The sequence below is a fragment of the Falco cherrug genome, chromosome 1, assembly GCF_023634085.1.
Source record: "Falco cherrug isolate bFalChe1 chromosome 1, bFalChe1.pri, whole genome shotgun sequence".
NCBI classification, from domain to species: domain Eukaryota; kingdom Metazoa; phylum Chordata; class Aves; order Falconiformes; family Falconidae; genus Falco; species Falco cherrug.
In genome coordinates, this window is record NC_073697.1 from 89,131,696 (window position 1) to 89,143,525 (window position 11,830).

Sequence of the window (11,830 nt, forward strand, 5' to 3'; positions counted from 1 at the left end):
CCCGCCCGCCCCTCAGCGCCGCTCTCCCCTCAGGCTGCGCGCGGCGGTGTCCCTCCCCTGCCGGCAGGCGGCGCGCGCCCGCCCGCCCCCGCGCCTTCTGGAGCCTTCCGCCACCGCCACGCGGGCGCCGCTGACGTCATCTCCGTGCGCCCGGGCGGCGCGACGCGGCTATGGCGCTCTTCTGCATCAACAGGTACCCGATGGCCCGACCCCGTCCCGCCTGCGGGGGCTGCGGCACAGACTCGAGCGGGGGATGGTCGGGTGGCTTGTGCCTGAGGAGGTTTTGTTTGGCTGTTGCAGGTACGGCGGGGAGGAGGAGCAGGAGGAGGGGGCTGAGGCGGAGGAGCGGGCTCGGGCCCTGCTGGAGCGGCTGCGGCAGCAAGCCAAAGCCCGGCAGCTGAGGAAGCAGCGGGAGGCGCAGGCCGGCGGAGGGGAGGACGAGCTGACCGGGGCAACCGGCCCAGCGCCGATCCCCGGAGGCGAGCCCGGCGTTGGAAAAAGGAAGAAGGAGAGCGATGAGCAACCCTGTGCACAAGGACTGAAGAAGCTAAAGAAGAAACGACAGCCTTGCAGCTCTTCTGAGGAAGGGGCGGGTACTGAGGAGGCAGGAGATGGCAGCACTCCCTCGAAGAAGAAAGAAAATAGAAAATCGAAAGTGCGGCAAGAGAGGACTGAAGCAGGTAGCGGCAAACTGAGGCCGTAGGATTTCAGTTTATTCTGGTCGACAGTTCTCAAAAGACAAGTTGCCCTTTGAGTGGCTTGCCAAATTTACCCGATTTTGTTTTTCTCTGTTTAATACGTCCCAAAAGTAATTCCTTTTTTAGAGGAAAGCCCCATATTGCAAGTTTTGAGGATCCATTTAGTGTAAATGAAGGAGGGAGGCATGTCATCTCAGTCTTCATTTGCCCTCATACTGTCAAAGAAACGTTTGACTTTTGCATTTGGATTTAGGAAGAAAGAGGAGCTTGCAAGTTGTCAAATAAGTCCTACGTTGTAAAATGTTCCTTATGTCCCTTTTCTGTAGCACGTTTTTACCTGTGGCTTTGTATTCCTCTTATCCAAATTCCAGATTCTGAAGAACACATCGAGCAAAAGGAAAACAGAAATAACTTTAAAAATAAGTCTTCTGAAAGGAAGAAGAGGGATGAGGAAACAGAGGGAGCTGAAACAAGGGAAGAAGAGAACAGTGAAAAAGCTGAAGGAAATCAGAGCACAAAGGAGGAGCTGTCCTTAGCCTCAGAGGAAGGGGCAAATCCTCCACCCTCCAGTCTGGTGGTTCTTGGAGACTATGATAGAAAGCCAGTGCAGAAGGTAACTAGCTTGAGTGAATTATGATGATGGTCAGGAAGGAACATGCATCTTACCAGCTTATTTTACATATGATATTGTCTGTTTGATGGCAGAAGTGCTTTGTTACTCTCCTTGTCTCCATCTCAGGTTCAGCCCTTCTTACCACAGTGGCTTGCTCAACCCAAACTAGTGCAGAAACGTATCAAAGATAATCTGATTCCAATCGGAGATGTCCCAGGAATTCATCCCCGATTGTTGAAAAAGCTGCAAATGAATGGGATAGAGTCCTTTTTTCCAGGTACCTTGATAGTGCTTTTGTTTCTTTCTAAACTGACTTACATACCTCCTGCAGTCTGTTGCTGTATATTTGATGTGCTCAGTGAAGTAAAATACAGAAAAAACCAAGTGTAATGCAGCAAAGTGACTGCACTATTTTTAACCCTTCATTTCCACAGCTTTATCTAGGCTGAGTAATTGAAGTCTTACATAGTCATAAGTGCAGCTCCACAAAATACGGTGGCTTGAAGTAATGCCTTACAGCTGCCAAAAGAGGGAGGTCTTCCTTGTGTCCTCCCATTTTTCTCACGTATGCCAGGCATGTGCTTTAGTTCCTTACCTTCCACCATCTCTGCTGCTAATCTGATCTCTCTGGGAACCCATTCAACTCATTAAAGCAGCAGAAGACAATTCAAGCAAAAAAACCTTGGTTTTCCATTATTTCACCAGTTTTGCAAACGAGTACAATAAGTACCAGCTCCTAAATAAATGGAGAGTACAGCTGGAAGCGGGGATATGGAGAGGAGGGAAGAAGGTTGAATCTCTGACCTTCAGTCAGTTACTTGGTCCAGCTGAGCCTGGAGGCTTAGATTTTATCAGAGACTCATCCAGGTTACGTTGGAAAGCCAGCATGTGTCTCCTCTTTTAAAGTATGTTGTTATGCAACATTTTAATTTAAGTGGTACTGCTTATTTTTTCCTGGGAGATCTTAAGAAGTTGCTATCAGAAACCTGCTGTGTTTTCTCGTAAATCAATTCCAGCTCATGGTAGTAGATAAATCAAGCAGTGTTGTGCTCTCTGTGGTAAAGATGGTGTCTGCTGAAGTCATACATCATATGCATCGCTGCATATGGTCTTGTCACAGAGCTAGATACCCTGGCTGCTGAACCTCATAGATAAACCAAAGTTGGCCAGTTTGTCAGGGCTTGTCACAGGGCCAGAAAAGGGGAGAATTCATGCATGACAGCCAAAGCTGTTGTCTGTACAGAACTGTTTGCTTCAGTCTCTGTATATTCTTCTGCAGCGAACTTGAGTTACTCCAAACCCTATAGCAGTTGTGCATTTTGCTCCTTGGAAGCTATGGATGCGTTGCCTTGTTGCATGTTCTGTGTTTCTGTAAGAGCAGTTTGTACTTCAGTTAAAGAATGCTTTCAGACAAATATTCATAGGTTTTGAATCTGCCCAGTGCCTTCCTAACATGAGAACAAGAAGACAGGTGAGTTGAAAACAGTATTTAACATAGTAACATCCTAGCTGAGCACTAGAAATAGCTGAATTCTTGGAGAGGGAGATCTCTGTATTCAGTGCTAAGCTCCCAGATAAATGCAGATAGCATTTCTTTTCAGACTTGGGTTTGATTTCTTTGTCTTATGTCTGTAGCAACCACAGCACAATGTGGAAACAGATTCATTGTGTGTAATTGCTTTTCTGGATACACTGGGTTTAGTCCAGTTCATTAACTCCATAGCTTATGTTTGTTTCTGTTTTTGTTCAGTTCAGGCAGAGGTGATTCCTGCTATTCTACAGGGTGCATCCAATGGGTATTTGATGGGGCAGGGAGGATACCGCCCCAGAGACATCTGTGTCTCAGCACCTACTGGCAGTGGTAAAACCCTGTCTTTCGTCATACCCATAGTACAGGTGAGTTTACCCCCTGTGAAATACCTTTTGTCGCTTTTGGTGAAGTGAAATCTGAACTTAGAAGTAGGTCAGAAAGCCAAGGAATTTGTAGACACACAACAGCAGATTTTTAGCTTGTAGCTGTCTGAGGGAGCTGTACGAGTTCACTTCATCTCAGCATTCCACTTGTTTTGTCAGACAGCAGGCACAGCCTGAAGAATTGGGAGGGTAGAGGGGAGTAAAAGAGAAACATAAGACTCTGTGAGGATGTGTCAAGCCCATCTCTTCTCACTAGGTTAGATACAAGAAGCCCCTTCTCTCCCCGCTGCTTTGGGGGACTTATCTGGTCTTTGTCTTGGCAGGTTCTGCTAGATCGAGTAGTTTGCCAAGTACGAGCTCTGGTTGTTCTGCCCACCAAAGAACTGGCACAACAGGTATGCGGCTCTTCCCCTTCTCTCTGAGCAGGGCTGGGCTGAGGGGAAGGCTGGTGCAGTCAGTATTTTGCTTGGCTGTTCTGTGAAGCAGGTTGAAGACCTGTCAGTGGGTTTGATGTCATTAGTGTAATGGAAAGTATTACTTCTAAGTGATTTCGTTGTGGCTAACAAAGCCCGTCTCTTTGCAGGTGAGTAAAGTGTTCAACATTTACACTGATGGGACAGGTCTGAAGGTTGTTTTGATTACTGGCCAGAAATCTTTTGCAAAGGAGCAGGAGATGCTTGTCCAGAAAAAGTAGGTTAAAAGGACTTTTGTTAAGGTTTATAGAGATTGTAAATTAATCTCAGTAAACTGAGGGCAAAATACAGGCTATCGCATCACACCATCAAGCAATAATGATTTTGAATAGTGGGTTTATATACTAGACACTGATTGTCAAAGTGCCTGCTACTATGCCTTTTTTTTGGTGATTGTTGTGTTTTACTAGATTTTGGGGGTTCTTCACCAGCTGAGTAAAATGCAAACATTTACCTTATACCTTCAGGTATAGATGATTATTATGGGACTTTGCTGCGGTTAAGCTTTTTTTTTTTCTTTAAGAGCAATGAAGAATGATACTTTCTGTTTGAAGTGGGGCAGTACAATGGAGAATATGGTTTAGTGTCCAGCACTGCCTTTGTGTGCTCTCCAAAGCAAAGTGCATATTTGATTATTTCTAGGTTAATTGAATAGTAAGAAAATCTTAAGGTCTGCTGACCAAGGATCTCTGTTACTTGCTTTGTGGTGTAGGGAGAAACGTACTGATGGGCTGCTTGTTCTTTCAGAGTGACAGGCTACTGCAGCCTGGCTGATATTATTGTGGCTACACCAGGGCGGCTCACAGACCACATTAGCCAGACCCCGGGGTTCAGTCTGACACAGCTTCGCTTCCTGGTAAGTCAGCTCCACAGGTCTCCCGCCTTAGTGTAGTATCCATTACCGCTGTAATTCCTGCTTTGTTCTTGCATGGTACACAAATACATCTCTGTTGGGACTGTCATGTGGACCTAGTCTACACTCCAGATTGCTCAGACAGCAGTGTCAAGATGAGGTGTTTTATTCCAGCTTGTGACACCCAAGCATCCACCCACTTCCCCTTCTCTCTTAGCCTCTTGCAGACATGAAGTAAAGCCTTATTGGTCAAGGTCAGGGTAAATTACTGGACTGTAGTAGCTTCCACCATATGGGACTCTGTGCAGAGATGACATTGCAGTCTTATGTAGGGTATGGAGATTTTTATCTCTTACTAGGAGTCAGGGACTGGGTTTATGTGCAGATGAATTTGTGTGTAGTTTGAGTGTCAGGTTGGCAACTGACCCACTGAAACAAAAGCAAAATTCAATTTTGGGGTAGAAACTTCTGCCCTCATTTGAGGAAAGATATGCAAAGAAGGTAATTCTGTTGACTGGAAGCTTCCATTATCTTACATTCTGGCTCACTTGTTAAAGTTACAAAAAGATTGAGTGCACCCTCAGTAAGTTTGCAGAGATACCAAGTTAGGTGGGAGTGTTGATCTGCTGGAGAGCAGGAGGCCAAGGTAGCCAACAGCATCCTGGCTTGTGTCAGAAATTGTGTGGCCAACAGGACTGGGGAAGTGATCATACCGCTGTACTTGGTACTGGCAAGGCCACACCTTGAATCCTGTGGTCAGTTTTGGGCCCCTCACTGCAAGAGGGACGTGGAGGTGCTGGAGCGTGTCCAGAGAAGGGCAACAGAGCTGGTGAAGGGTCTGGAGCGCAGGTCTTATGAGGAGCAGCTGAGGGAACTGGGGTTGTTCAGCCTGGAGAAAAGGAGGCTCAGGGGAGATGTTATTGCTCTCTACAGCTGCCTGAAAGGAGGTTGTAGGCAGGTGAGGGGGGGTCTCTTCTCCCAGATAAGAAGCAACAGGACAAGAGGGAACGACCTCAAGTTATGGCAGGAAAGGTCTAGATTGGATATTAGGAAAGATTTCTTCACTGAAGGGGTGGTCAGGCACTGGAACAGGCTGCCCAGGAAGGTGGTGGAATCAATATCCGTGGATGCGTTTAAAAAACGTGTAGATGTGGTGCTTAGGGACATGGTTTAGCAATGGACTTGACAGTCCTGGATTAGTGGTTGGACTTGATCTCAAAGGTCTTTTCCAATCTAAATGGTTCTATGATTCTATGAAAATCAAAGCTCCCTAGTGCTAGACAGTATTTAATAAGTAGTGGTTTTCATCCTTATGAATTCAGATTATAGATGAAGCTGACCGTATGATTGATGACATGCACCAGAACTGTCTGAACCAAATTGTCAAAGCTGCATTCCAAGTAGAAAATTACGCTGGCTTCAACCTGCTTTTTCAGAGGACCAAACCAGGGCCTATAACAGCAGCCAGGTAAGTTGCAGAATGTGTTTCTTTGAACTGGTAGCACAGACACCAGCGCTTAGATGTCACTGCCCTGCTTTTGGGAGTGCACAGGCACTCCCAAAGCTTGCTTGGTCTGAGAAATGTCTGCCAAAGTAAGGCAGCTGCTTTTTCAAAGCTTGACAAAGCAGGCAGTGAACAGCTGATACTAGAGGATGTCTTTTAGACTGAAGCATAAGTATTGTATTCTCCAAGCTTTCCTTAACTGGTCTAAAGGAGCATCAAAAGAATGCACAAATACTGCAAGTCTGTGATTCATTTGCACAGTAACTGTAGTAATGCCCTCTGGCAAGCTGAGTAATGGATTTGAAGAAAAACTTGGAATTATCTACCCGCAGCTGCTGTTTTCATACAGCACGGTAGATATGTGTCAGAAACTGAGATCAGCAACCAAGGAACGAAGCAACTAGAACAAGGACAAGGATAACTAGGATGCAAGGATGTGCGCAGGGGTAATAGATGTCGGTTGTGCAGTTGATTGAGAGCACTGTCTGTGAACTCCACCATAAAACGAGGGTGGAAAATAACCTGCAGGAAAAGAGCATCAAAAAGAGTTAATTGCTTCCCTTGTAACATTATCTGAAGGCACTTGTGGAGGAGCTCCTTTGCCCCATCTTCAAAGCTCATTTTCCATGTGCTATTTATTTCAGCTCCTGCTATCCCCAGATGCCCTTACAGAAACTGCTGTTTTCAGCCACGCTGACCCAGGACCCAGAGAAGCTGCAGCAGCTGGACTTATTCCAGCCTCGCCTCTTCACCTCTGTCTATTCTGAGAAAAAAACACTCGGAGATGGAACAGAGACTGAACAAGATACTAATAAGAAATACACACTCCCTGAAGGGCTATCGGTATGACATTAATTCTCTTGAATGAATCATACTTGAAGTTTTGTTTAACTCTGGAGTGTCTAGCTATGTGTTTACCCTATAAACAAATATGTCTTCCCTATGTTTTCCCTATGCTGTTCCCTCAGCATTGCAGAGGTGCTGGGCGAAAGTGGCTTTGGGAGTACTTATGACCCAGAGTGCTCTGCTTTTGCACATCTGTTTTCTCATTTCCTTAGTGGTGATTTTTTTTGTAATTAAACTCTTCATGCAGATTTAAGTTTACCATCAACAGGGAGTGGAGATAAGTAATAACAATGTAGTAGTGCTTACTAACTGTCTGTATGTATAACATGCATTTCAAGGCATGTAGATACAGGTCACCCTCTAGACAAGAAGGCAGTACATGTTGTTACTTGCTGTGGAGAAGTGAGAACATTAGAAAAACACAGATCTCCTGTTTCCACCTTGTATTGTATCCTCCCAGCGTGTAACTGTGACTTATTCTAAAGAGGGTAGTGTGGGGTCTGGGTTTGCTGCTTTAGTCAGCTGTAAAACATCTAAGCCTATGTAGGTCATGGACAGGTCGTGGGTTTCAGAGAAGGTAGCCTTGGCAAGAGATAATTTTTCTCTCTAAACTTCTTCCCTGTTGACTGCAGCAATGTTATGTGCCTTGTGATCTGAATTCCAAGCCTTTGCTCCTTTTGCATTTTATGCTGAGGATGAAATTTACGCGCGTGTTGTGCTTCACCAACTCCAGGGAAGCTTCTCACAGGTGAATATATTAATAAGATCACTGTATCAGGTATCTTTCAAATAATGTTACAGAAGTAATGAAGTGACTGTTTCTAACCCATTTACCTACAGGTTGTTCCTGCTGATTCAAGCCTTTGGTGGAGTCACTGTGGCTGAATTTTCTTCTCGGTTACCTCCAAATGAGAGACAGAGAACCATGAAGGAATTTGAACAAGGAAAAATACAACTGTGAGGATCTAAAATGAGTTTTCTGCATGTCTTGCAACATAACCTGTTTCCAGTGTGAAAAGCTAGATAAAACCAAGAGCACAGTTAAATGGGGTCCTCTGTAAAACAGAGTGTGCAGGAACCAACTTGTAGGATGGGTGTGAGACTTGGACTTGTGACTTTTGAGTTTACCCTTCATGTAATTTGACCTGTTCTAATCTAGCTGTAATCTGAATTTCTGTGTGTTACTTTATAACAAGCAGTAAACGTAACAGCTTGTTCACATAGCTGCCCAAAACACATACAGTTCTGAAAAAAGATCTTAAGTTTAGTATTAGTGCTTCCTACCAAAGAAATCCCTGATCAGACTGGCGTACAGATTTACTTCAATCCATGTGTTTGATTTGCTTTGTGATCTTGATAGCTGTATGGGATGTCTCTGAGAAGTAGGTAAATATTTATTTTCTGGATTTTCTTTTTATCCAAACCCAGTGTTTAAATTCCTCCTTGACTACTGGAATTTCGCACCTCGCTGTCTGCATTCAGTGCCTTTATGGAATGCTCAGATAGGTACAGGTCTGTAACCTCCAGTGTAGTGGGAGCCTTCTGGCTTAGTGTCACATTCTTGGAGAACCTGGAAACACCCAGTAACTTTTCATTAGCAGCAGTAGGTGGCAAGGCTCTAGTGATGCTTGGAGGTCTGCAGGCAGCCCATAATGCCAGTGACAATGAGTGATTTACAATGCTGCTGCCGTGCTCAGAGGTCAGAGGCTGACTGGCCAGTTTGAACAGAGATTAGCAAGAGTTGTGCTGTGTTCACTTGTGTGTGTTGTGCAAGAGATGTTACCTGACAATGACTATATATACATTTTAAACCAGGTTGATCAGCACAGATGCCACTGCACGAGGGATTGACGTTAAAGAAGTGAATTATGTAATAAACTATGATGCACCGCAGTTCATCAGGACATATATTCACCGGTAAGACGACCAGGAACAAAAGGAAGATGTCTGAGCTTGGTTTACTTTGAAATGCTTAGCAAAGGTGACAAGCACTTAAAAGGGTTTTTAGCTTTGGATTTTTTTTTGTTTTACTTCAATATGCAAATAGCTTTCTAATCAAAATGTAGCTCTGGTAGCATCACCAGAGTAATGTAGTATTGAAACATATAGAGAGATAGCACCCTATGATAGAAAATGCTTTTCACAGGAGCTAGAAATACTGTCCTGAACAGCATCAAATATTGGGTTTCTAGACGTTCAGAAAACTGCAGTGGCTCAGCAGCTCTGAAGGAGCCCTGGAAATGTTCATCCTTTGTAACTATATGTAGTCCTGCTGTGCTAACCTCAAAAAACTTGAAATCAGACTTTCTTAAATCTGGAGAATTTCAGAATCAGACTCTTGGAGCTGATAACAGCAGTGACTATGTGGCTAAACTGACTTGACACTACTTTTTCAGAGTTGGAAGAACAGCTCGTGCAGGAAAAGCGGGTGTCGCTTTCAGCTTGGTCCTTAGGATTCAGGTATGTCATTGGTTTGAGATTCATTTGATAAGCATGCATGCAGGGGCATGAGGAAGGTAAGGTTCATGCTACTTCCCACCTTTTCCAGTCAGGCAGCATGTTCCAAAACATGCTCACTTTCTAGCTGATAGGCAGTGGGGTGTCTGTCTCATCTCTGGTGTCTGTTTTGTTATACAGGAGCGTAGGTTTTTGCGGATGTTGAGGGATGCTGGCATCCAAGACATAAAGAAGCACCCAGTGAAAGGCAACTCATTAAAGCCATTGGTGCAGCAATATGAGGAAGCTTTGTCTAAGCTTGAGAAGACGGTCAAGGTAATTGAAACAGGGAGAAATTTTTTAAAAAATCAGACTACAACTTGCACAGTTTATTGCAACTCATGACTAGCACAAGTATTGGTGACCAAGATCCTTTCCTTTAACTGAGACATTTCTGTTTCAGTGAGGGCAACATTTGTGGGGGCATCATTATGAAATATTCAGAAAGGGTGGGGAGGGGAGAAGAAGTTTTCTGTTAAAAGAAAGGTAGGCAGCATCCCTGGAGGTGTTTAAAAGACAGAGAGACATGGCACTTAGGGACGTGGTTTAGTGGTGGACTTGGCAGTTCTGGGTTCATGCTTGGACTTGATCTTAAGGGTCTTTTCCAACCTAAATGATTCTATTAATTTGATTCTGTGATTTGTGGTGTTCCCTTTTCTGTTCTGCCTTTCTCTTTACCTCTGGAGCTGGGATTTTGGCAGCTACCCAGAGAAGGGCAAACAAAATGCAGGGATTAAACCTTTTAGGACTGCAGTTTACAGCTATGCTGACTAGAAGTTGTGTATTCCAAGCCAGGGAAGCCTTTTCTGCAGGCCCTCCTTTATACACCAGTGAGAAGGTTGAGAGCTTTCACACAAAAGCAGGGTAGCATTTAACTTGCCAGATGGGTAGACTATAGAGATCCATAATAGACTTTCCATGCTGTGATTTGAGTGGGTGTTCTGCTTTCTAAATGTGAGGACTCCTGATAAACATCTGTTCTTGAAAAATGATGATTCTGAGTTGCAGACTAAGAAGGTTTGAGAACTGGGCCAGAAAGGATTATTTAATTGTCCCATTGCTCCCCAAAGTCCCTTCTGTGTGACTCAGAGGGGGGCATCTTTAGTCACCTTCTCAACTTTTTGTGTTGAACAGAATGAGCGAGCACAGAAACGAGCCTGAATGAGTGGAAGTGGAGAAGTTCATGTTTTGTGGCACCGAACCTGCTGAGCAGGATAGGTCATGGACTGCTACCCAGCACAGTTAACAGTGAGACGTGGCCCCTGAATGGAGGTGAACGGTTGGCTCCTCAGCCTCACCATACACAGTCGGCTATTACAGGCCTCATTCCCCTTTCAAGGACACTGCGAACAGAGCTCAGTTACTGGTTTAATAAAAAAAAAAAATAAAAAAAAAAAGATTTTCTGAGGTACAGTTGTCTTGAAGAGGACTTTGCATCGTATCCTACTGGTATATATAAAACTACCACCAGTGAAGAGAAGGGCCATTACACAGCTCTTGGAGCATGGAGCTGCTGGCCTCCGAAGGGACAACTCATGGTTCTGTTTTCCTGTACAAGCAGCTGTATCTGCAAATTCATAAACACCTACACAGTGTCTATAGCAGAAGCACATTTGAAGAGCTGCTCTAGGTTGAAGTGACTGCAACTTTTAAATAAATACTATACATATTTTTAAAAAGGTGTCTTAATAAAGATTCCTGGGTACAGGGATGGACGTAGTGTTGAAGGCATTTTTCACTTCTGTAGTCTGGCAGCTTTCTTGCCATTTTCTGGCCTCTGTGACAGTGGTGAGAGTGGGTATTACTGTTAGGTTGGTGTTAATGCAGACTAAAATGTCTGATGCCCAACACGAATATACTGGACTCAACTACTATCTGTATTTGGCACATGCCTCTGATATTTTTAGCTGCCTCTGGCAGAAGGTTTGGAGCTGCCATGTAGCTGCAGCCTGCAGCTACCTTCCAAGACCTTCAGCAGGGACAGCCCTTGCTGTGGCTTGCTTTTTCCTAAAATAAATGCAGACTAGCATTAGCAATACATTATTCATTAAAATGAAGGGCTGGGAATCTTGGATGGGTCGCTGTCAGGACCGGTGGTCGCATCTTGTAAATGCAGGAGCAATGTTGGGTGGGTTTATAGCAATGAAGTGTGTCTTCCTACCGTGTGGCTGTCGTTCGCTCCCAGGCAGTTTTTGCATAGTGCGGGGTGTCGGTGAGTGGAAAGTTCTTTTATGCAGGAGCTGTGAGCTGCCATGAGCAAAGCCAGGAACTCCTGGCTTTGGCTTTCCTTACCATTAGGTAATTAAGGGCAGTTATTAAGACAAGCCCGTGTTCAAATTAGGGGTGGCAGCACCTGGTTGGAACCGCGCCCGGAGGGGTGCCGTCACCCCGGGCAGCGCTGTGCCCCCCCCCCCCCCCCCAGGAGCAGGGCCC

At 44.9% G+C, this 11,830-nt stretch overlaps 1 protein-coding gene across 1 annotated transcript; it reads left to right on the forward strand.

The window, feature by feature from the left end:
• Positions 1-150: 150 nt before the first annotated feature.
• On the forward strand, positions 151-11,128 carry DDX51 (DEAD-box helicase 51). The gene is made up of 16 exons (XM_055728071.1): positions 151-193; positions 301-680; positions 1,070-1,311; positions 1,438-1,588; positions 3,062-3,207; positions 3,549-3,620; positions 3,809-3,915; positions 4,446-4,554; positions 5,874-6,019; positions 6,700-6,898; positions 7,534-7,649; positions 7,742-7,858; positions 8,717-8,818; positions 9,298-9,361; positions 9,539-9,673; positions 10,532-11,128. Exons 1-16 carry the CDS (start codon positions 171-173, stop codon positions 10,556-10,558), a joined length of 2,136 nt encoding a protein of 711 aa, XP_055584046.1. The 5' UTR covers positions 151-170; the 3' UTR covers positions 10,559-11,128.
• The last annotated feature ends 702 nt before the right edge of the window (positions 11,129-11,830 follow it).

Bases quoted from the DNA above. Each gene is read 5' to 3' on its own strand.
- DDX51 (XM_055728071.1), top strand. From the start codon at position 171: ATGGCGCTCTTCTGCATCAACAG. The intron at 3,208-3,548 runs GTGAGTTTACCC...TTGTCTTGGCAG, and splicing joins TCGTCATACCCATAGTACAG to GTTCTGCTAGATCGAGTAGT. The intron at 7,859-8,716 runs GTGAGGATCTAA...ATTTTAAACCAG, and splicing joins GAACAAGGAAAAATACAACT to GTTGATCAGCACAGATGCCA.